This window comes from Physcomitrium patens, chromosome 22 (assembly GCF_059467195.1).
Source record: "Physcomitrium patens ecotype Gransden chromosome 22, ASM5946719v1, whole genome shotgun sequence".
NCBI classification, from domain to species: domain Eukaryota; kingdom Viridiplantae; phylum Streptophyta; class Bryopsida; order Funariales; family Funariaceae; genus Physcomitrium; species Physcomitrium patens.
The window spans coordinates 47,235-73,097 of NC_143431.1; the positions used below are offsets into that span (position 1 = coordinate 47,235).

Sequence of the window (25,863 nt, forward strand, 5' to 3'; positions counted from 1 at the left end):
TAGTGTGATTTTCTATCTAGGAATATACTAAGTATTTAGTAGTAGAGAATTTAGCATTAACTTATTAGAAAAGTTTCAATAAGTGATGTTTTCTTATTATATAGGCCAAAAAGATATAATAGTATCTAAAGTTTTTTTATTAATAAAATCCTTTTATACTTAAGAAGCTTTATATATAAGGCTTTTTAAAGCATCTAAAAATGCCCTAATATCCTTTGCTACACCAAATCATAAATAAATTTTTGCTGGTAAGTTTGATTCTTCACAAGCTTAAAGAAAATTCATAATCCTCTTATAAATATCATTCTTTATATCATAATTTTATTATAATTCTACATTTCTATCTTTAATATATATTTAAAGTATTAGCTCTCAAAAACCTCTTTATTTTGTATAAAATATCCAAATTGTAGCAAAATCCTTTTAAAATATTTTTCTCCCAGAAAAGATTTTTTCTCTCCAAATTTTAGAAATTTATATCTTTTGATCCAACCGTTTAGTTTTTCTCAAATTTCTAATTAATATAGAATTTATCCTTAAGCTTGTCTACAAAAAAAATAAATTATAAATCTACTACAGATTGTTTGGTATCTTAGAAATCCTAGTAGGTACTTTAAATCCTTATTTACAAGCACCCAAATACTACTTTTTTTGTATCTTAGAAATACAAACTCCAAATGCTACAAAATTGTATATAAATTTTATTAACATGATAACATGTACTCTTAGAAACTTTTAGCTAAAATCTTGTCAAATTTCTTAAGATGTGGCTCAAAACACAACCACTAGTAAATTCGGTCACTTACTGCCCTTAGATTGCAAGGGTTGATTTTAACTTTATATAGCTCCTTTATCTTAACTTAGAATTCATCAAGAAATCTATGAAACTTGTAGAAAAAAAAAGTGCTCTCTTCGAATCTTATTGCCAATCCTTCATTGCATTCTATACACTTACATTATATCTAAAAGAATGATAATAGATACAAAATCAATATCTTAACTTTGAGCGCCTATATCTTTTTCATAAAAACTTCAAATTACACAAAAGTTTCACTAAAACTATAGATGGAGCTGCTTCACTCATACTCATGTAGTTTAAGATCAGTGATCACGCTGAGTACCTAATTGGACTTGCTGCACTCCAAAATTGGTGTCTCTCACAGTTCTGGTTCCGAAGAAGTTGAACACTCTCCAGGATGGCAAACTATTTCAGCGTGCCGGCGTTTTTCATCTTGTTTCGGGAAACGCAAAGCGGCAATCATCTTGTCTGTCATGATGGCGCTGTTGGATAGGATTGTGGAGGACTTGAACTTGCGGCGAAAAATGAAGAAGCATGTGTGGTATGGTGTGCTGGCTGGAGTGCTGCTCTCCATCTGTGCAGCGGCAGTGTTCTTATCGTTTTACTACACAGTGGCAAAGGAAGCGTGGGAGACTTCTGAGCCACTTTGGGAAGGAATCCTCGGTCTTGTGGCAGTGGTGCTCATCACCGTGATGGCGTTCTCCATGATCCGAGATAGACACATGGCGGGATAAATGGGAGAAGAAGCTGACAAAAGTGACAGGGGACGCATTGGATAAACAGGCCGGTGATATAGAGAGCAAGAGAGGGAAATACGCGCTCGTCTTGCTGCCCTTGAGCGTTGTGCTAAGAGAGGGATGTGAGGCTGTAGTGTTTTTGGGCGGAACAGGTTTGAATGACAGCGGTACCTCGATACCCATCGCAGCTACAGTTGGAGCGGCGTGTGGAGTCTTGGTTGGTTATCTCCTCTATACAGGATGCACCAATGTAGGCTTCAAGTGGTTCTTGATGATCTCCACTGCCCTCCTCCTTATAATCTCGTCCGGATTATTTTCCGGGTCTGTTCATGAACTGGAAGAGTATACCCAGAATGAGCGGTTCGTGTGGAAATTATACTGCTGCCATGAAGAAACGGATGGGATCTGGAAAATCTTGAATGCTGTATTTGGTTGGCGGGATGAGGCGACGGTGGGGACGCTGTGCGCCGATATCTGCTATTGGATCTTCGTTGTTGCGTGCTTTTACCTCTTGCGCCTAAAATGGAAGAGAGACGCTGAACGCGAGGCGGCAGAATTCAAGTTGCTAACTTTCAACCGAAGCACAGAGTTGGCAACAGCCGCGTGATAACGTTACATTTCCGTCGGTGGTCAAACACTAGTGTTAGCATGTGACACCTAGATACTGCAGCAGTCCGCCTTTAGTTGGAGTAATTGCAGTCTTGGCCAGGCGCACCTTGCACGGATTTGGTTGCAGCTGCAGGTTAAACATTGCATATAGTAGAACTTCATGCAGCTAGTGAACTTTTGCCGAGAATTCATGTCACTTTTTCCCACGAGCAATTGCAGTACAGGTACAGCGGAGTCCGAGTCTGTGTGAAATGGTCAAGAGGTTTTATTAGATAATTTTCAGTTTAGGAGCTTACTTTGGAAGTAATTAATACTCTTTATACAAATTGTGGTGGCCATGTTTCTAATATGGTGTTGTGTGAGGAGGTGCATGACGGTGAAATTTGTTTTCTTTGTGTTACTGCCGGTTGTCAATGCTCGTAAGGATAACACTGAATAATGTGAGGTCGTTTGAAAGAGCTCTCCTAAAAGCTGATTTTGATTCCTGTATTTATTGTAAATGTTTTGTTGTTAGTCACATGATTGTTCCGTATAGTTGACACTCTGTTGCAATGACTTTTGATCGAAATACCGGGATGATGGACCAAAATCCGGGTAAGATGTACAAGATCGTTTCATGTCGATTTTTGAATGCAGAAAACCAAGATCAAAACACCGGAGACCGCGTTTGACAAACCTATCATGTGTGTGCGGTCCTACTTGCGTGCCTCCATGGTATCATGCACTGCTTCGGAGAGCACAGAGCGAATTGGACATGTTTGTTTGATGATTATTTTGCTCTGGTTACGTCAAATCATAATTGGCATACTGTGAGGTTAAGCACCAGCACAGAACGTTATTAATTAAGTTTGTGCCTACACCTCGTTTTGTACTGGAGTGGCACTACGAATTGAACAAATTTGAAGTTTCATATCATCAAAGTTCGACGACAGTGGTCTAATGACACAGGTTGATTGGGTGGGGTGAAGTATACTGTTATTGAGTGTTTCGAAAACTCCCTGTGACAACCCGCGATATTTTCAAATACGTAAGGAACACATACTTGTTATGAGTCCTTTTGGGTTACCACTGCATAACACGATCCAATTTTTGAACAAAATATTCACGTCACACTGAAGATTTCTTTTGCCCCATGCTTGACAATATATGTAAAACCCACCATAGAACCAAACGAAAAGACACAGGACTGTTAAGCTTCACGAACAAAAAGAGCGTTATTCATCTCACTGTGGTTCCACGTCGATCGTAATCAGTAGACACCACATCATTAACAGGTTCTCGAGTACAAAAAATGACCCTGGACAAGATCCAGTGGTGAAATGCTCTTGAGCATTACACTGTTGATTGACTTGAGGGAGATGAAAATGATAAAATACGTTGGAATTAAAGCGAACCAGTCACTAATGCACATTATGACACGGAACAGATTTGTGCAAACTACGTATTAAATTAAAATGCCCCTTGCCTCGATCTTTGGCTCCATGGCTTTCTGAGTTAAATGCATAAGTAGAATCATCGCCAGATCCTCATGGACTTACGAACTTTCGAGCTAAATTTAAGGGATTAGCCTATATCCGTTAAATGCCGTGGAGACCAAATTTTAAGAGTGAAATCCGAGGAACAAGTTGTAAGAATTGGATCTACGGGATGGAAGACGGCAGCACACACGCGATCAGTGTGACCTTCCAACCGTTGCACAAGCTCAGAAGTTCCCTGCAGTAACAATCAACCCAAAATAGTAATAATTTAGAGAACAGTGCGTGCTCGAGTTTGCTGTTAGCTAATAAAAAGAAAGGTTTCCGCCTGGTTGGGTGGGAAAACAAGGTTAAAACACCTGGTACACTCATTCGATAGCTGAGAGCTACGCAGTACACCATGCATATATGTAACTAATCTGGAAGTATGCAACAGAGAGAACCACTTCACGATTGATATTCTAAGCCCTGTAAAATCCGCCACCACAACATTCAGAACCAGGGGAAAAGATTGACGTTTATGGTAAAAAGCACTTACGCTTGGACCACTGACATCGAAGATGTATGCAAAATTATCTGCGCTACCAGTTGCAAGCAACAGCGCATCATGCACACTTGCATCTTGAAACGATCTGCAGAAACAAGGATAACAAGATATTATTATCAAGTTGTAGAAAGAGATTACTCAACTGGTTTAGCATAAATTATTATCACAGATAAAGCACAATTGACGAGAAATGAAGAGTTGCTTACGAGGCTTCTGGACTTCGAGGCCTGAAATCTCCATTCGCCGACAACCCGTCGATACTCTTGTGTCGACGTCTTCTAACAGATTGCTGATCTTGAGGCATTGAAAAAACAACACAAAAGGTTGGTGAGAAGTACGAATTGAGCAATACTAGCATACTCGCTTCAAAGCAGAGATATGACTACAGCATTTCCTACAAACGGCCTTGCAGGAAGCACTCAACAGTCTCCTACCTTAAAGTTCTGACACCAGAAACCGATGACAAAGGATTAGCTTCAAATTTAGAAATACGTTATGCCTAATCAACAATATCATTTACATTTAGAGGAAAATTCACTCATAACTTACAATCATGTCCTTGAAACATAGAGCTTTTGATCGGCCAATTCTTGGTACGAGTGCCGTTTATAGAATGTACCAGCCGCAAGCTTCCCAACTTTAGTGGAGGCTGTTCCGTGACAGAATATCTGTCATAAACTCTCAGAACTGCAAACCCCCAAAAGCAATGACGCTTAAGTAAAAATTGCCACTTTCCACGAGCGTAAGAACCAAATGAATCACTTTTGGTTCAGGATAGTAACACAAGAACTTATCATAGCCAGAATCTGATAACTTGTAGACGATGCACCAGCATCCCTTCCACTTTAGAGTCTTAGTTTTACAGAGCAAAAGTGGGTAAAAAGCATGTCAACAATTATGCATGCAACGATGCAGACAATAAGAACAACAGAGCTGTGGACATAGCATTGAGACCGTTATCATAGCTGTTGACGGCAAGATGGACGCCCTCTTCGTTGCCAACTGCATCCACATGCATAGAGATTAGAAGAATAGTCAAGCCATCCCATGTCTCCTAATAATGCTTTCTAATTTTACAAAAAGCCAAACACTGGCAACCAGAATACCCATGATAAACTTAGAATTTTAGATGCGAACTCGAGGTAAATGGCTATATTTGCAAGAGAGTATTGGAAGGAAATGTTATTACCATGAGACCCAGAAGATGTGGAGAGGGATGTTATAGGCTTGTGACCGTCTTCATTATACACGGTCTCTACACAGGCCTTAGTCCTCAGATCCCACAGCTTCATGGCACCATGTGAATCTCCTGAAAGACACGAATTGCCACTCCGGCTTACCACAAGGGCACCTACTTTGGCATCTCCAGTGAGCAGCATTGCCAACCCTCCAGAGCTATGTAAGCGTCGGTCCAGTACATAAATATGTTTTGAAGTACTTCCAGCGAGAAATACGTCATTATCTGCAAGTAAAAACACTATGTTAATTATAATTCTGCTGCATCTTATAATAAGCAAGTACATTAACAGGCGTAGACTAGCAATCTGTTTGACCAGGTCACAACCTAGTTCTCAAATCAGCAGGCACAAGAAAATTGTGAGTGCCTCTAGATATAGATAAAAATATTACGCCGTGTGATTAAACCAGACGTATATAGGAAGGTGAAAGTGCGGAAACTACAGGCCTGCAGGATTAAAATGGACAGCCTGAATGAACCCTTGCAACTCGCTGTAAGAATGCACGACTTTCCCTGCAACAACATCCCAGTCTTTCACACAGTGATCGAATCCGCCCGAAAGAAGTCGAGTTCCATCGCTAGACCAGTCAACATCTGCAACATTCTGTTGATGCTCTTGAAAACATTGCACCTGTAATACACCACAATGTGAGATTTAGAAATCAAAAATCATATTAAAAAATGCCTTACGAACTTGCCGTGCAAATGAGCTCACACAGCAAGCCTCTGAAAATGCTGAAGGATCTGAACTTTCAAGTGTTCGTGGATCAATCGTGGCTTTTATGATTTAGGTCTCGACTATAATTACTTAAGGTGTTAAGAACGCTTCAAATAAATATGCCCAAAACAAGAAACAAGCTGAAGGGACATGAACTCCTCAGTGTATATGAGAAGCGTGTTAAAATAAATATAGTTGAGTGAAAATAATCACTGACTTCACGCTGCGTTTGCACATCCCAGATTCGAACGCTTTGGTCAAAAGACCCTGACGCCAACAGATTGCTAGCTCTAGCAAACTGCGCAGCATAAACTGGTCCTTTATGGCCCTGTCCAGGACACGATATGTTAATAGTTCAGCCCTGAAATTCCCCTCATGCAACAGTCCCTGAGAGTCTTCGAGTGGAGAGTTAGCTATTTTCAGCAATCATGTCTATACCACGTTCTCTCAATCTAGCAGCTGAAAGCAGCTTGAATATCAACAAGGTTAGAAGAAACACCTTTAAATCGCAAGCAAGATAAAATTGTCGACCACCTGCTTGCCGTTTACTTTTAGGTACAGCAACACCTGGAGGTGACACAACAGAGATAAGCCTCAAACAATGATTTGAGACAGCGACTCTCACCCCTTCATCAACATCGTTTGTGTGTTGGGAAAAACAGCTCATCAAGAACAGAATGATACCAGCACGTTTGGTGACTACGATGAGAAGCGTGACTCAAATTCTGCATCGTGCAACAACACTATTGTTTATGCAATACATTACATTTTAAGATGAGTTATGGAAACATACTTGGAATTCCCACTTTTTGAGGGACGATATCAGGCAAATCAGCAGTTTCTAACGACTCGGGCCCAGAGCTCTCCGGAGTGATAATGCTATTGATATCAAAAGGTTTCCCAGTGCGGCCCAATTCTATACACGCACTATGTCTGCTGCATCAAAATATCAAAACATTGTAACTCGCTGAGAGATGTGAACCACCACGCGGTTGAGTCCAAGACGCATAACATTGCACAGCACTTTGTTCAAAGCAGTGGAAAGTAGCATACACATAACTATTCAATCTAAATATTGAAACGTGTTTAATCTACAATTAACTTGTATAAGTGAAGATGACGTTCAACAGATACTAAATGTACAGAAGCTTTATAGTGCCGCGCAAACAGTGCCATTCAAACAACGGTCTCGATGCGCACCTGACACTAAGATCATACACAGCTTTCTTGAGACCACGATTCTCCTTTTCAAGCTGGTCAAGGCGTTGCCGAAGCTGCTTGTTCTCCTTCAAAACCAGATCGAGGTTGCTTTTGTAATACGCCTCCGAACCAGAGGTCTTCACACTCGACAGTGAAAGTCGAGATGATGGGGCCGCCATGCTCTTCCTTGCAGTGAATCACTAATATTTTTCCCTTCACCCGGTCTCCGACACAAAGTTCCTTAGACATTCCAGTGAAGAGGAATATCTCTCAAAACGAATTTGGCGTAAGGCCACCTACACGTCAGAATAGTGGATTCATGATAAACTCAAGTCGAAGGTATAAATTGGCATGCGAGAGACCCTCGCAATCCGCAATGGGACAATCGAAAAATCTTAATGCAACTCAAGCACATGAATATCCAAAACGGTCCACGATACCACAATACGAAACTGTACTAATACTAGTTTTCAACCTGGAAACGTCCCACAGAACCTTGTCAATCCAACACCAAATTACAAATTGCAGTTGTAGGTGGCATAGATGTAGCGTAGATGTCAATGCAGATACCACAGCTTAGCCTCATCTCTTCTGCATATTTGGCAAGCGTAACCCTAAGCAAATGGAACCAAAACAGCAACACAAACAGTATTTCCTAAGGATCGTGACTACCTCAACCTACAAATGTACAACACGTTTCACACAAACGTGAGATTCAGTCTGGAATTGCCAGGTGAGTTAATAACTTCAAAAAACATTATTAACAAAAACAAAAACGCGCCTGTAATCCTTCTGGCTAACCATATGTCAAACGACGAATATCCTTAACCACGACACACTCAAAGTTCACTGCCACCAAAACAATACTCGACCAAATTGACAACATTAAAATACACATAACAGATCAAAGGACTAGCACGCTGGGCACAGGCGAGTATATTCGCCGTCTTCACGAGAGCGACAACCAAATCCAGCTACAAAACCACAAATTCGAAAACGACTCACAATCTGACAACCATTGATCAACCTCCAGCTGCCTACTCATCACCAATTCATCAATTGAATATGAAAACACATTACAACCCAAAAAACCCAATGGGTAAATTGTTCCAATTTGTCAGTACAGCAAAACATGAGAGGAAGAAATGATTCAGCGCAAGATCCCACAACACCCCGATCGAGCATTCATCCAAACGGCTAAGGAAGCTGTGGTGGAAATGGACCCGAAAGTGCAAAGGATACCAGGAAAGAGAGAGAGGAGAGAAAGGAAAACTCACGAGGCTGGCAGGGAGGCAGGGGAGGGACGGAGGAATCCGGAGCAGAGGGAGGGAGGTTCCACATGAAGATTCAGCACCACGACACACTCACACGCACACACAAACACACTCCCCCCATCCCTGTCTGGCCCTTTGAGACCCGAACCTGCATGTACCCGCCCTCACAGCATTGATCACTGAACGGATATAGGTATGCCTGGCCCCGCACCCACTGAGCCTGCTGCTGCGGTGTTGGATGCCCCAAGTGTGAGTGGCACACACAGAATCGGCATGAATCAGCATTGCAGCAAAACAGGAGGAGTCGGAGTAGAAGGGGGATCTCTATCATTTGTTTTATGTTTCTCACTACACTACACAACCATCATCTAATATAATATGTGTATCTCTAGATGTGAATCTCTTGCTCCTCCTCTGGATACGGCAGCTGGACCAGGCTTTAGGGATTAGGGTTTGCACCCAGTCAGTCTTGGCAAGGACCCTGGTGGAAAACCACTCATCTTTCTCTGTCCAGCCATCCATCCATCCACTCATCCATTAACTTATCTGTTTGCTATTATTTGTGCCAACCCCATACTTCCAAGCACCACACTGCTACCCAGAAACATGTGCAATTATGCACAGTCTATGCTAAATTGTAAACAGCTTTGTTCCTCTTCAGCTTTACATGAAAGTTACTTAACTACTAAATTTGATTAAGTTTTGATTAACAGAAGATTAATGGCTTAACGAATTTTACAAAATAATTAATATTTAGATTCCATACACAAAACAATGGTGTTTTTTCCCTCAACGAGCATTTCATTTGATGATGAGACAACTGATGTCAGTAACATTAGAGCACAACTAACTAAATAGAGTGTACTAAAGCCTGAAACCAAATTCAACGTTGTAAATTCTTTGTATTGTAGATATCTAAGAAGTATAATGGTTGAAAGTTCACCGTGAAAACTGGCCAAAATATAATACTAAACGGCAATAAAATTAACACACTTTCATTTATATCTATATTTATTTATTTTTTAATCCAATGTATTAAACATAAGCATAGTAATTTGAAACAATTTCAGAACAACTTATTAAAATTTGATTTGAATTTCACTTTTAAGAGACATAATATTCAAAATTATTATATATATTGAGAAAGAATTAAAGAATATAATTATATATATATATATATATTAAAATGATCCATCTATTCATTAAAATGACTCACTTTATTATACAAGAGAATGTTAAATTGATCCTATCTTTTATTTAAACAACTTATCTATCAAAACCATTATTACACTCTTTATTTCCATGTTTCCAACTTCCATCCATGCTCTAAATACCCGTCTCCTCATCTCTACTTCTTTGACTGTATTTTTAGTCTTCTTTATGCTTATTGGCATCTTTTTTATTCTTACTCTTGTTTCAAGAGTCTCTTAGGGTAGAAATCTCATACATTATCAACATCAATTATGGAAGTATTATTCCTATGCACATCAAAGAAGTCAATAATGAAGTTCAAAGTTTCCACTAAGAAATTTTGCAATTGATAGAAGCAAGTAGATGAATATTATAATTAAAATAGAGAAGACTTGCTACTATTAGTATTAGGGAGACAAAGATTAGTATGTCATAGAAGATTGATGGAACAAGAATAAAATTTAGAGAACTTCATCAATAAATCAAGTTGTACCAAAGATTGCATCTTTTCCAATACATTGATGAATTTACTCAAGTTAGATATATAGAAGCACTTTTATTTGGAAGCGTTCTTTTTTAGTTTGCACTTTTGATGAAAAAAGATTCACAATTCATCTATAATTTAAATTTATTCTGAAAAGTGTTTGTAGCTACATTTTAGAGAAAGTCATTGAAAAACAATAATAGAGACTAAAATCAAATCTTTAAAACAATGATCATATTTAATCACCATATATGCTATTGAATTCCAAAATCTTGCTTGCAATGTGGATTAGAATGACAAAATTATTATCAATCTTTTTTGATATGGATTAAAAAATGATGTTAAGATTTTATTGTTGAAAATAATAAAAGAAAATCCATTGGAATAATTTATTGCTTAAGCCATTGTATGCAACAATCAAATTTTTAAAGGACATCAATAACATAGATTTGGTTGAAAAAATATAAATCCATTTATGACAACAAGTTTTAAGTTTTCAAAAAAATATTTTTCAAGGCCAAAACCTAAAAAAATTGATATGGTACATTTTAAATTTCTCACTAAGTAAGAAAAAATTTAATATTGTTAAGAAAGGTTATTCTTATATTATAGAGAATCTAAACATATTGCTCAATATTATCTAAAGAAGCAACACAATCAAAAAATAATGAACATGGTTGCCAAAAAAGATGATGTGTTAGAAAATAAGTTTTCCATCTATTATAAGGACCATATAGCTCAAATCTTGTACAACTTCTAATGAAGGTCCTATTTTCTTTCAAGATCCTTTACCTTCCTTTATAAAAGATGTCTATTTAGAACCAAAAAATTATAAATTCTTTTTCTTATTGAATTGAAGAGCCTCATATTATTTTATAAATCAAGATTTAAGGGAAAAAAAAAAAAAAAAAAAAAAAAAACTTTCATCAAGAAAACTAAACTTATGCATTTTGGAGTCATAGATGGTTGTTTGTTGTCTTTTAGAGATGTTATCGATGAAATTATTCTTTTAGATGTAGCAATCAATGGACAAAATAACTTAGTAATATTTAATGTAATTATATCTTCTTCCAATCTAATTAATTTAAGTATATTTTGATTAAAAATATAAATTTTATTAATAGAATAATTTTATTATAACTATTAAAAAATTTATAATAAATTGAATACTTTTTTTATTTAAATAAAAAATTCATAAGTTTAATACAATCAAACATTTATTGATAGGTACAAAAATCTTTATGTATGTTTTAAAAGAATGATCACCTTTTGTTACTTATGATACATCCATTTTTAATCATGCAAAGACTTCAAGTGGCATTCCAAGCTAATACAAAGATTATCAAGACAATTTTTAGATGAAGAATGTCATTAATTTTTTAGAACATTGTTCTTATGATTGTTCAATTTATCTTTTAAGAACAAATTTGTCATTTGGACCAATCTATAGCTTATCACAAAAAAAAAAAAAAAAAAAAAAAAAAAAAATTGTATTCAAATAATACATTTATGAGAACTTGGCCAAGAATTTTATATGTAATTCCAAATTTCTAACAAGAGCTTCTATTTTATTTAAGACAAAACAAAATATGGATGAGTGCAAATGCACATTGATTATTAAAGATTCAAAAAGATTACTATCAAGTATATATGTCTATTGTCTTTGATATACAACTTTTTCATCAATTGAATCAAGCGAAGAAAGTTTAAACTATCATGGATTAAAAGATTTTAAATTTAATAAGAAACATCTAATATTTAGGCAATAAAATTAATATTGATTATTGATTCAATGTTTTTTAAGGAAGTTCAATCAAGTATGTCTTCAAATTTTTTTATTCATGATATCAAGAATAATATTTTTATAGCTCATAATACTTTTAAATTTGAATTTGAAAACAATCCATTTTATTTTGAAGGAAGCTTCTATGTTCTAGAAGGTAGAACACAACTATATGCTCTTTAAGCTTGTCATGACTTTTTAATTGCAAGATATTTTGCATATAATAAGATCTTAGAGTTAATAACATAAGATTTTTAGTGACATCAAATATAAAAGGTAATCAAATGCTTTGTACAATCATGTGATATTTTTTTAAGATAAAAACCTCCTTAACATCAATGTTACAGATTTTTTCAACCATTACTAATATCAAAACAATCATAGTCTTTTTTTTCTATGGATTTTATAAGAGATCTTTGAACTTTAAATTTTTATGACTTTATATTTATGAAAGTAAATTGGTTCCTTAAGTTAGCACATTTTGTATTATGTAGAAAAACTACGACATATAAAAAAAAACAACTAAATTTCTCTTTAACAATATTTATCACTATTACAGATTGTCAAGAGATATTATATTGGATAAAGAGACCTAGTTTTCATTAAGGTTTTAAAAAACCCTTTTTAAGATTTTGAAGGCAGATATAAAATTATCTTTAGTTTTTTATCTTTAAATTGATGTAAAAATAGAACAAATGAATCAAGTTTTAAAGTAGTATTTGAAATGTATGGTGAACTACCATTAAGATGATTGAACAACTATTTTGCCATTGACAAATTTTTCTTATAATAATTTGATACATTCTTCTTTTTAACAAATATCTTTCTTTGCTAATTATAATTATCATCTACAACTTAATAATTTTGATTTTTAAAAAATTGATAATCTTATAGAGAAAGATTTGGTAATTTTTTTTTATCATAACTACATACAACAATGAAGATATAATTAAAAGAAATTCAAGAATATATATATATATATATATATATATAGAATAAATAAAAATATAGATTTTTATTAAAATAAAAACCTAAATTCCATGTTGACAATAAGATATAGTTACTTTGTTGTAATATCAAGAATAATTTCACTTATGATAAGTTGGATTACTCTAAATTTGGACAATTTCTTATTAATGAGTAGATCAATTTCGTTGCTTATTAATTATACCTACCAAAGTTTATGAAGATGCATCCCATATATGTGTATGTATTAAACTTATTGCCATAAGAATTGAATGTATAAATTTTATTTTAAAATGTATATACATAAAATCCTAAATTTTGAATCTAAATGATAAAGATGAAAAATATTGTCAAGAATCAAGATAAAAAGTGTAAAAAGAAGTGACTTGAAAAAACCAAAAGTTAAAAATAGATGGAATAATAGAAAGTAGAGGAAAAGAATCCATGTAGAAATAGACATTATTTCTTTGAAAGAAAGACAAGATTTTGGATAGAATTTGCCTTGACTTCCAAAGTGTAGAGATTGCATGTATGTGGATAGGCATGCAAGCAAGTTAGAATACTAAATGCAGTGAGTAAGTAGGAATAACTAACTCTTTCTTTCTTTCTACTTCTCTATTCTCTTCTACTTATGTACAATCAATCCTATAAAAAAAGGAATCTCTTCCAAATGGTGTTATTTTCTTATATCTCATTCATCCATCATATTTTCTTCATTATGTTTTTTAAAGCTTGTAGAGTAGTAGTAGTAGTACATAAGACATATTGTATAAGGCTCTTGAGCTTCTTTTAATGTTGAATTCTTATTGTTATTATTTTTTTCTTTCATCTCTATTTTGTTTCATATTTCTACTTTCTCCCTCTTAAGCTTTCAAGAAGTCATTTAGTGTTGTAGTGGGAATATGAGTGTTATTGTTTTTCTTGTTCTTAACAAGCCATTATAACACACCCCTTAAGAATAGACCTTAGTTTTATCTCTTCCTCAAATGTAAGTATTCAAGCTCCAAATACCATAGAATCAAGCAAATTGGAGTTATTTCCAAACAAATAGATGGATAAGATATTAATGTTTAATGTTATTCTAGTAGAACATGCCCAAAAGAATTAACCAACTATAATTATTATTATTCACTGCAATGATATTAAGTTTTCATAAATAAAGTGGTTGAAGAAGAGTTTTGGGTTGAGATGTATCACACTAGTAATTGTAGGAATATAGCATGTAATATTACAAGGAGCATCTATCCTAGAAGATCCAAAGGTATAGAGCAAAAAGTCTATTATACAAAGGTATTATTAAATTTATATGATTAATAACTTATTAATCTACTAATTAATATTATTAATGTTATTCAAACTTTACAAGTATTATTCTTCTATGAGATTTCTGAACAAAAGAGAATCTAAAATAAATTTGTTATTCAAAATATAAATAATTTCTTTAGTTCATGTCCACAACAATTTAGCCAAGTTTAAATTAGTTCAAGAAATGGAAGCATGATGTACATGATGTGTGAAAACTTAGCAATATCCAAAAGTTAAATTGAAGATAAATTATTAAGTCTATTAGGTTATTGCAAAGCTATAATAAAATATGAATACATATTTATATATTTAATCAACATAAATCCAACATTTCAACTTCAAAACTAGCATGATAATATGAAAAAATGTCTAAGAATAAACATGTAACCAAAATTAGAGCTAAAACCTCGAACATTTGTATGAACTTAGAACCTAAAACTTTGATCAATTAGTACCAATTACATTAAGATAAATGATGACTTCACCTTTTTGTAACCAAAGGCACACTTGGATGCTTCTTGAACCCTAGACCCCACACATCAGAAAAACTTGCAAAAAATGTACAGAGTTGTTCGTAGAGATATTGAATTACATAGAAATCGATTACATCTTTATGCATGTCCATACCTTATCTCCTTATTGCTGCGACGAAAGGTTCAACTTAAAAATTCAAATTCTTATATACAAATACTCCTCAATAATCTCCAAGGTTGATACATCCATGTTAGTGGACTTCTGCTTTTTTGAATGAAATTCAAAGCAATATGTTACTCGACCTGCACTACTTCCCTACGACTTACAATAACCGCCTTAACCACACTCAGAAGTTCCACGTGGCAAAAACCAATTCAACTACATGCAAACTCCTCTTCTGCAATAAATATTACAACTATTACCGATGTTTCTTATACATATCTACGTTGAGAGATGAAATGAAAATGCAAAAAAATCAGTAAACTTTAAGTCACTTTTTTCACTATATTTTTCACTTCAACGAGATTTTGTGGTGAAATCCAACCAAAAGAACGCGCACGAACTCCTCAGTTCTGCAAGCCTGACATGGTGTCGAAGAAACTCGAATCCGGAAAGGCATTCCAACACGGACCTAACTTCATCCAATAGATGCTGCAGTACAGTGTAAAGTTGGCAACGACCCCCAATTGTTTAGGTGGTCGATTGGCTGTCAGTATTATCAAGACCAAGGATGGGATGTTTTCCAAGCCAATCCTTCACTTCCTGTGAGGTCACAACAGGGTACTGCATCGAAGCCAACACCTCAGACAGTGTAAGTCGACAGTCAAAGCTTACGACGCGATAATGTTTATTCAACTAAAACAAGCAAGCAAACAAACACTATATTTAAAAATAAATTAATTAACAGACCGACTAAAAGAATAATTGGGTGCCCAGCCTTTAACATAGCCGAAGGTTGGTACCGTAGAGGCAAAACACTGACCTCTAACATGTCTGGAGGAGTGTCCAGCTCGAGAGCATCTAATGCAGGATCAACGACACTTCGCTCAACCCCTGTGAGAACTCTGAAGAGCTCTTCCTCCACGCTGCAACCAACATCGTACGAAAGGCTTCGGAAGTTGAAATCTTCGTAATTTGCATCCTGCATATTTCCACGAAAACATGAATGTAAGAGGACATTAAAAATCTCAAATCAGCAGCCAGAGTATCACAGAAAGGGTTGAAATTCGAAGAGGTCACTACAAACCTCTGCCAAGGGGTCACCGTCGAGATGTTCGTCACATAGAAGTCCCATGATAGAAGGATCCTGCTCGATGTGCTCTGCTTCCATAACCTGATCAAGCCCCCAAGATCCTTCTTCATCCAGGTTCACCGCTTGAAAGGACTCGTCTTCTCCTTCACGGGACAGATGCCCAGATAGTCCTCCGTTGATGTGTGTGTCTTGATTGTCTGCATAAACGGCAGCTCTCATTGTTTGTACAAGTGATCCTCCAGGTTTGTACACAACACAAGCAGTGGCTTTATGATTCATGTCCACACCTATGTCTTCACCAATACCCTCGTCATTGTATTGATTTATACGACTTCTCGCCTGAGCATGTCAATGAGTTCAAGTCATACTTCGATGCATCAATTCTTCAATTTCGCAATTTAGAACACACAAGAAACAGCACATCGAAACAGGAAAATGTGAAATTCAATCTTGATAATGGACTCCAGACATGAAAAGAAAAGAAGGGTATGTTTGAAAACTGACGAACACAGCCTTCTGCTTGGACTGAGTCGCAAGAAGCTGAGGATCAAAGATCTCTGAATTAGACTCTGTTGGCTCAGCATAGAGTTGCTTTGCAGTGCGTGATGGTTTGCATGATAAAGGGGATAACGGAGGTAATCCTCTTGTCACAACTGAGACAGATGGTGAATAGCCGCTCAATCCGGGCGCCTGAAATCCTATGTCACTTTCTGACGGCTCGCAGTCTTCATCATCCACGGCTAAAACCTCCATTTTGCGACTAGGACAGCTCCGAGGAGCTTTCTGAAAGAAAACTTTGCACACAACAAGCTCTCCATCTGTCTCCTCCTCATTAGAACCCAAGTGGTACTGATGCATGACCCAGTTGGTCTTCAAGTTCTTTGATTTCTTACCCATGGCTCTGTACAAGACCATGATTTTCTTGTGCCCTAAAATTTTTCCACACTGTGGGAGGAACAGACATCGTTAAAAATAAATAAAAAAATAAAAAATCAAATGATGATAATCTTCGATAATTTGTTGACACATTACCTCAATAACCAAATATGTCTGGTAATGGCAGCCACTAACATACTGACTTCTGAATCTCAATATTTTCGGAATGACAATAGAATGAGGAGAAGTAAACCTGGGACACCGGTCGAGTTTTTCCTGTTTTGTGCCAACGGACGTCAGTACCACCGTCTGGAACATCGTCGGTCTGAATTTTTCGTCTCTTGCGTGTACCAGTAGTGTATGCCATAGAAGGTCGATGAAAGTAATGACAACTGCTCCCATCCTTCTTCACCCCTGATTGCACAGGGGTAACAAAACACTTAAGCATCCGCTACGGAATTCTTAAAAACTCAAAGCCCGACAATTAGTGGTTGAAGTTCCAAAACAAGACTAGAATAAACATAAGATCGAGAGCAGCTTAGGTGTTGCCCACGATTGAAGAGGGAGAAACATTCTCGAAGCAAACTCACACCTGGTAAATTTTCAGGATGGGTCCGACAGATTCCATCCTCCTCCACCAGCGTATGTATAAATTCGTCAAGAAAAGGATGTGGTTTTCTCGAGCTACGACCAATTTTGGCTGCTAAATGTTCCAGGAGCTCTTCATCACTAGGATCAAACCTCACTCCCGCTGGAAAACTGTCCAATTTCACCTGCTGTGAACATACCGCACCTTAGAACATTACACAAATGTACAAAGAATGGTTGTCCGGCCATCTTGATTGAATCTTTGATTTTTAAGTATTCCTTACAAAAGAGAACGATGTCATCTACGTCATGTATGTCCTACTGCTAAAAGACAGAATTGAAACTGAAAGGAACTGGCTTCGATTCACATGTTTCACAAATACTGACACATAATCCAAGAGTTTTCGAAAACATGTCATCAAAGCTTGTCGGATGGCATGTGCGTCATAGAGTGCGTACATGAGCGGCCGCATTATTATCGCAGCGCAACTTAGAGGCACCAAGTATCCTGTTGCTTGCCACCCTGTTCAATAAGCAGGTTCAGGACAAGTGAGGGCAAAGCAATTGCAGACACACGTAATACAAAATCACAGGATAAGGCATGACATAAGCTTTTGTAGACCTTGCATAGCTTCCTCAAACTTCTTTAAACGAGGAAACGCATCACTAAGATAATCTTCTCAAGAGAAAGTGGATATCAGCAGCGGATTGAAGTATCATATTCAAGTTTCTCCAATTCGTTTGTGAGAATTGCTTCAAAATGAGGAGAACAGAATGACATGCATGACATGTGGTAAAGGCTTACGTCAAACCACATATGTCTATCGTGCAAAATGTCTGAGACTTGTGATGCAATAAACCCTACGAGTGTCGTGAACAAGATTGGGAAACATACCTGTCCATCTTTCAGTGAATATTCTCGACTTCACAAAAAGGTTCAATGTAAAATTCAAAACCGAAGATCTCCCTTTGCTTGTCGTCTCCTGATCTGTGAAGAAGTGGGCAATGTCTGAGGGGGCCTCTCCTTAACGTAAATGATCGAGGAATTATAAAGTCCTTTACTGAGAAAAGCTCGATTTTTTATTGGTTTTCTTCGACTATTTCCTTCTCCTTTTTTTCCTATTTTTTCTTTTTTTATTTTCCCCAATTTACTCAAAGTGAAGTGTGAGCGGAGCTGATAGCGACAGAAAATTAACAAGAAAATTTTGGTCTGAATGACAGCTCAATAATAGATAGCTAAGTGCATGTTGACACGCTAGAGCTATGAGTAGTGTCGGAACATACTTTCGGCCACTGTCGTGTTCAGGATCCCCTTCCTCAAAGATCGGGTAGCCCCGTTGAATGCAAACCCCAGAGCACGGAGAACACGAAACGCTGACAAGACTTGCAACGCACGGCATCGACCAGTAAATTCTATATCAGAAGGGGAGCTTCGAAGATGAGAGCGATCACAGCACATGCTATCAATAACTCAGAATGAGAAAGATGCCGCTGATGGCACTCCACTGCTTACGAAATTGCGTGCCAGAGAACCCAATAACAGAGGCAAGAATCACAAAACTAAGGAAGCCCCTACAAAAGCACGGCATACGGAAGCCGCACAATCCAAAACCTAATGAAAACACGAAGACCAGGGGTGAAGACTTCCAGCCCGCCACTCTGCCTAATCGGGCCCTCGAATCCCAAGGCATCCAAAAACCCCACAATCTCCCAGGTCGCAAGTAACCCAGAAAATTGTGCACAATGAGCGCAGCTGAAGAAACCCAATGATAACTCCAACACTCAGCTCGCACACTTCCCAGACCTCAAACCGAAAAGTCGCAAGCCCATGGCTTCGCAACATTCCCCGTCAGGTAGGAGTGCAAAAAACTCAGGCAAACATGACAAAGGGAGATGCGGGGGGAGGGAGGGAGCAATCCGACAAGCCAGCATTCACCTCCGCCCCTTTTCGCAGATGATGGGCTCTACAGGACGATCCATGAAAAGGTGCAACAATGGCGGAACGCACAGCCACCGTGGTCGGTACGCGCACTCCATTCTACAACAAAGACGACAACAACATCAACACCAGCTCTGGCTGCGGCAGAGCCATCATAAACCCTCCCCCCAAACCCCCTCAAACCCAGGCCCCCCAGCTCAACCCTACCCGACCCGACCCGCGCGGTCCCTCCCTCCCCCCCCTGGCCGCTCGCTGGCTCTCTGAGAGAGAGAGAGAGAGAGAGAGAGAGAGAGAGAGTGTGTGAGTGAGTAAGGTGAAGAGAGGTGCAGACTGACTGGGTGGCATGGCATAGCATTGTCTGCACCATCCTCAGGGGGGGGACCAGGTGGGTGCCTCCCCCCCTCCTCCGATTCTGGAGCTGGGCATCAGAACCAGTGAACCAGTCAGTCACTCAGTCATTGAACACACACACACACACACACACTCTCTCACGGAGGGAGGGAATGAATGAATGACTTGAATGAAGGAAAAAAGGAACATAAGCAAAAAGAAAAGGACCCTTCTCTCTCTCTCTCTCTCGCTATCCCTCTCCTGCCGTGACAAGGCCACATTCCTTTCTTTCGTTTTTAATTCTCAACAAATCAGTGTCTCTGATGTGAAACCCTTACTCTTTGACATTCCCATGATAGGAATAGCTGTACAAGTCCTTCTCAATTCAAACCCATCCCCCTCCCACCTTCGTGCTTTTTCCTTTACTACTTTTTTGATGGGGATGATTCAACTTGATTCCAGTGTTTCTTTAAGTGGGGACCTTTGTTTTCCTTCCTGGTATTGTGATGCTCACTTCAAACCCCCCCCCCCCCCAAGACCCCATTTTGCTTCCTTCCCATTTGTTTCCCCCTTCTCCCTTGACAATACTCTTTGTCATTTGTTATGTTACATTCACTAGTAAACCCCAAAAACCAAATAATGACTTCACTAACAAGTCTTCAAAACGTTTCAAAAATAAATAAAACATCCTACAACATAATATCATTATTTAGTTTATCTATTCATGTTACTTCTTAACATTGACACATGTACCAATTAAATTACTTGTTAAGTATCATAAACTAGATTGACTTTAAATGTGTTTGATTTTTTTTAGATTGTGTGTGTATACAAACAAAAAATTTATATATATATCGATATAATTTAATAAGCATGATAATGTTAATTTTTAATTTTAATGGTGTGATTTTTCCATATAAAATAAATTTCCAGCTAGCCGAAGTAAATTTTGATAATCCTAACCTTACAAAATTTCACAAAATTCTTTCTTTTTTTTTTTTTGTTGAAAATTGAATCTTTTAACTGTGTCACATGTTGGAAATTAGTAAAACATTAAATAAGTTGTAAGTTTCGTCTTAAATTAATAAAAGATTCACCTTATAAATAAATTATAAAGATGATACTTTCATATGTTTTTACATTCATGAATTTGACGTTTTTTTTAAAAGTCACCAGTAGTATATCAAAATCAAAGGGACAGTTTAATTATGTTACTTACACATAGAAACAAAAAATTCACTATATTGTTTTAGAAGCTATTTGGAATGTCAAATAATGTTTATCTTTGAATTTTGTACAAAGTATTAATTAACGATGGTACATATAATCTGGCCAGTACTAAACATAAACTAAATAGTCCCCAAAATTTTAATGTTATAACATCTATCCAAAACACAACAAAAGAAAAATAATATATATATATATATATATATATATATACATACATACATACATACACACAAAATAATTACAATTATAGTTTATCACATGAAAATATTATTCTATTAATATATGCATATATCACAATATCACTACTGAACCTTTAATTAACTGTTATTAACACTATTGACAATCACTATATTACACAAATCCAAATCAACCAATATTTGGCATTTCAAATGTCTTCTGAAACAATGATAGTACATGGCTAATTTTTCTTCTTCAGGTGTCAGTGATACTATTAAATTGTCCTTTGATTATGATACACTAATAGTGGCTTCTAAATTTCAACTTCAAAATTAGTAATGAAAGCATATGAGAAAATCACATTTTAAAAAAATAATTGATACATTGCTTTGAAATACTGATATTTTGAATTTGATTTTTCTATTTTTAATACTTGTTTTAATAAAACTCCATGTATTTTATTTTTTGATTATTTTGGCATAACTCATATTATTATCATTATTTTAATTTATTGTAAAAAATGACTGCATGAATATTCTGAAACTACTAAAACCAAATGTATACTACAATACATTATTCAAATCATTCATGAAATATGAAATGTTAATTAACAATTCACTTATTACAATAAATAAATAAATAAAATACCTGGTAAGGAATTGGTTGCCAAACATGTAAATGCTACTGCTTGTGTAATAGCATATGTATGTTTATCATTAAAATTAGATTTATTTCAAAACATATACACAAAATATGAATTATCTCTATCTCTAAATCTTACAATATACTAATACACTCATTGTATGAACAAAGGACAAACTTTAGCCATCTTTTGTATATAAATTTCAACTTAATTAGCAATAAAAGTCTTCTGATATTTGTAATTGAACTTAGCTAATTATAAAATATTTTAAGAATTGAGTCATTAAAACCAAGAAGAAAGTCCAAAGGTCATCTAAGAAAGAATTCTAGCGACCTTCTAGCTACTAAAATACTTTGTTGTAAACAACATTGTGCATTAATGTAGCATCTTGTTTTATATTGCCCTCTAACAAAACTTTAAAGTTTTTTGGCATCATTGTGTAAGACAATGTACCATTATATTAATTAGGAGAGAAGACATTCTTTATTAAATTTATTCTAATATTTTTTTACTATCTATTCTTAAAATTTGATTATTGTCATTACTCAAGGAACATACAACAAGAATTGTTTCTAACCTAGAACAAAAAAAAAATGATTTAATAATAGCCAATGTGATATTAAAAATAGATGAAAAATATCTAAAACATTTCTTGTTAAAAACTTAAGTTCAATAAATCTATTAGTAAAATGTTTGACGATTGAACAAGTTTAATTACAAAGATTGTTGGTGTCACGGACACAAAATATAGACTTGAAATCTAACAAGAAGTTCAAGAAGAAGTGGCAGAACTAGATTAAACAGATGAGTATAAGAACAACACTAGAAAGGTGAGCTAGAACTCCAAGAGATGTGTTGTCGAGACTAAAGAACTCTTCAGCCTCGACTCCTATATATACTACTGGCCTATGGTTCTAAGGAAGCGCATCAAGAAGCTTCCCAAGAACTATGAAGCTTCTCGAGCAACTACCCAAGAGCTAGGAAGCTTCTCAAGTAACTTCCTAGAATCTATTAGAATATTCTAAGAATCTTCTAGAGCCTTCTAAGGGAACCTTTAGAGAATCTTCAAAGAATCTTTAGGGAATCTTTGAAGAATATTCTAAGAGAATATTCAAGGAATCTTCTGGAAGTTTCTAGAGACTTCTTTCTAGAAGATTCTAGAAACTTGTCTCTAGAAAGGTCTAAGGACTATGTCCCTAACATCACCTCCTCCTTTAGCTTCAAGGTCTCCGAGAAGCAATGTTATCGTCAGTCAATACCAACGCAAGAAAATGAAGATCTGTCGCATAACCTCTGCTATGAACTCCAATTGTTGTTCATGAGGCAAGTGATTCAATGGTCCTTGAAGCCAACGGTAGTAGTCCACGCCTTCAACTTCTGACCAAGCATGAACCTCCGTGTCTTCATTGTGAAATTGTCCTACAAACACTCCTTCTGGCTGACCATTGTAGGCAGGCTCGACCTCAAATACAATCACCAGCGATCTGTTGCTCGGAATCCTTCGACGTCGTCGTGGTGCAGGCGGTTCTTCATCTCGCGGTCGTCTTCGTGAGCTAGTTGCTTGAGATGACATGACAAGTGTAGTATCTTGGCTATCCATATTCAAAGGCTAAAACAATAAGAACAAACTTGGGCTACTAACAAAGTTCTACGTTATCTTCGAGAGAATGTCTACATCAACTATGGATTTTGGTGGTGCTCTCTCCTCTTTTCTGTTTTTTGGATGAGCAAGCTTCAGTAAGAAGCTATCGTCGAATCGACTTGGATTTCTCAGGATATCGTCGATGAAACTCCTGTACCTTTTGTGGCGCATTCGCGAGATTTTTGGCCGGCTCCCATGTTCGTTCATTAATATCGTAACCGCTCCAATGCACAAAGTATTTTGATTTACCCCGTCTTTGCCATGAATCCAGGATCTTTTCCACCTCGTATTCTTAGTGGTTCTCTATTTCTATGCTAGGTGGTGGACATTGTACTCTTCCAGGAAAAGACGATTCTCGATAAGACTCCAACAAAGAAACATGAAAGACAGGATGTACCTTCATAGTAGCTGGTAATTCCAAACGATACGCTACAGGATTGATCTGCTTCTGGATAACAAATGGTCCCAATCTCCGATAGTCTAATTTGTCACATGGCCGCTTGGTCTTAATATTTCGTCGAAGCAGCCAAACTTTGTCTCCAATCGTGAATTTAGGTGCCTGATTCCGAAATTTGTCCGCGGATGCCTTGTAAGATTCTTGGGCAGTTTGCAATTGAAGCTTCAATATAGTTTGAAGTTGCGAAAGCTCCTTCACCAATCCTTCAGCTGCCGGATTGTTAATCGTTGACGAACTCCATAAGTCAAGCTTCGGATGGTATCCATAATTAGAAAAGAATGGCGTTTGTTGAGTTGACGCATGAAGGGTGTTGTTATATGCAAACTCGGCTAGCGGTAGATATGCGGCCCAATCATCTTGTTGATAGTTGATGGTGCAACGTAAATATTGCTCTAAAACTTGATTCACTCGTTCTATTTGGCCGTCCGTTTGAGAATAAAATGCTGAAGAAAGCTGGATATCCACCTTCAATATCTCAAAAAGAGATTTCCAAAACTTTGACACAAAGTGGGTTCCTCGATCCGATACGATATCATCTGGTAGACCATGATATCGATACACATTATCAAGAAAGAGTCTTGCTGTGTCTTCGCTTGACGATGTCTTCTTGCAAGCGACAAAATGTGCCATCTTTGTAAGCCGATCTACGACAACAAAAATGTTGTCAAATGAATTCGATGGTGGTAGATCCGTAATAAAGTCCATGGAAACCGAAGACCATGGTCGGCGCGGAATAGGCAATGGCTGTAGAAGTCCATAAGGCCGATGTCGAGGGTTTTTGGATCTTGAACAAATGTCACAAGATACAACAAAATCTTTCACATCCTTCCACATTTGAGGCCTCCAGAAATCGCGGGAAATAAGTTCCAAGGTCTTATTGAATTCAAAATGTCCCGCAGTTGGAAAGTCATGACGAAATTGAAGAACTCGGAGTCGTGTTGGCCCTTTTGGGATATACAACCGCTCTTCGAAATATACTAGATCTCCTTCTATCTTAAATTTATCATCACTAGCATGTTGCTTGATATCAAGGGCTAGAGAATCTTCAATGGTTGCGGCCCGTACCTGGTCGAGGAAATCAGCATCAATTGGTACAATAGCTGCATTGAGCCGAAATTTCTCTGGCTTCAACAATGTCGTGCACTGTTGATCAAATGCTGCATCTCCAGCCTTTGGCGCGAGATATGATCTCCTTGATAATGCATCGGACAACCCTTGTTGCTTCCCAGGCCGATAAGTAATAACAAAGTCGAACCTGAATAGCGACATACTCCACAGAGCTTGACGCCGATTCAAAACCCGAGCCGACATAAAATACTCCAAATTCTTGTGATCCGTATATACGGTCACTGGATGTGCAGTTCCTTCGAGAAAGTAGCGCCACTCTTGCAAAGAATCTACTATAGCAAGGAGTTCCTTATCGTGGATCTCATAGTTGATCTCAGCAGCAGAGAATTTTCGAGAATAGAACGCAACTGGATGGAGCTTCTCATCTATGCCCATCTGTGAAAGTACAACGCCCAAAGCAAAATCCGAAGCATCTGTCTCCAAATAAAAGGCTTTTGTAAAGTCCGGATGTACCAAGATTGGAGCTGTAATAAATACCATCTTCAAATCTTGGAATGCTTTTTCTGCGATAGGTCCCCATTAGAGCTTGTCCTTGCACGTTAACCGAGTGAGGGAGGCAGCAACTTGAGAATAATTCTTGATGAAGATCCGATAGTAGTTAGCAAATCCAAGAAAATATTGTACGTCCCTAACCGTCTTCGGAACTTCCCAAGACATGATTGCTTCCACCTTCTTTGGATCCATCTTCAATCCTTCCGTAGTCGCGATGAATCCCAAAAACTCCATCTCAGTTTGGTGAAATAAGCACTTCTCCAATTTGGCATAGAGTCCTCGCTCCCGTAGTTTTTTGAGTACTAGACGA

At 36.9% G+C, this 25,863-nt stretch overlaps 2 protein-coding genes and 1 pseudogene across 9 annotated transcripts; 1 reads left to right on the forward strand and 2 right to left on the reverse strand.

The window, feature by feature from the left end:
- Nucleotides 1-1,275: 1,275 nt before the first annotated feature.
- Nucleotides 1,276-2,143, forward strand: LOC112275344 (high affinity iron permease 1 pseudogene; annotated as a pseudogene).
- A 1,285-nt stretch (nt 2,144-3,428) lies between these two features.
- Nucleotides 3,429-8,994, reverse strand: LOC112275186 (uncharacterized). 7 transcript variants are annotated; one of them, XM_073530211.2, is made up of 13 exons: nt 8,600-8,721; nt 7,798-7,913; nt 7,323-7,618; nt 6,916-7,058; nt 6,622-6,689; nt 6,340-6,450; nt 5,858-6,035; nt 5,357-5,635; nt 5,122-5,169; nt 4,717-4,854; nt 4,374-4,461; nt 4,159-4,252; nt 3,429-3,858 (listed from the first exon to the last, which is right to left on the reverse strand). In XM_073530211.2, exons 3-13 carry the CDS (start codon nt 7,499-7,501, stop codon nt 3,709-3,711), a joined length of 1,476 nt encoding a protein of 491 aa, XP_073386312.1. In that variant the 5' UTR covers nt 7,502-7,618; nt 7,798-7,913; nt 8,600-8,721; the 3' UTR covers nt 3,429-3,708. The 7 variants fall into 7 exon arrangements, with proteins under 7 accessions (XP_073386312.1, XP_073386315.1, XP_073386313.1 ...); XM_073530214.2 differs by having other exon boundaries at nt 6,916-7,055; nt 8,600-8,719; XM_073530212.2 differs by lacking the exon at nt 7,798-7,913 and having other exon boundaries at nt 6,916-7,055; nt 8,600-8,994.
- A 5,986-nt stretch (nt 8,995-14,980) lies between these two features.
- LOC112275234 (uncharacterized) lies at nt 14,981-19,875 on the reverse strand. Of its 2 annotated transcripts, none has more exons than XM_024505418.3 (9): nt 18,800-19,875; nt 18,411-18,503; nt 17,975-18,038; nt 17,520-17,703; nt 17,181-17,341; nt 16,556-16,996; nt 16,046-16,390; nt 15,782-15,940; nt 14,981-15,582 (listed from the first exon to the last, which is right to left on the reverse strand). In XM_024505418.3, exons 2-9 carry the CDS (start codon nt 18,416-18,418, stop codon nt 15,490-15,492), a joined length of 1,455 nt encoding a protein of 484 aa, XP_024361186.1. In that variant the 5' UTR covers nt 18,419-18,503; nt 18,800-19,875; the 3' UTR covers nt 14,981-15,489. The 2 variants fall into 2 exon arrangements, with proteins under 2 accessions (XP_024361186.1, XP_073386413.1); XM_073530312.2 differs by having other exon boundaries at nt 17,520-17,700; nt 18,800-19,630.
- Between the last annotated feature and the right edge of the window lie 5,988 nt (nt 19,876-25,863).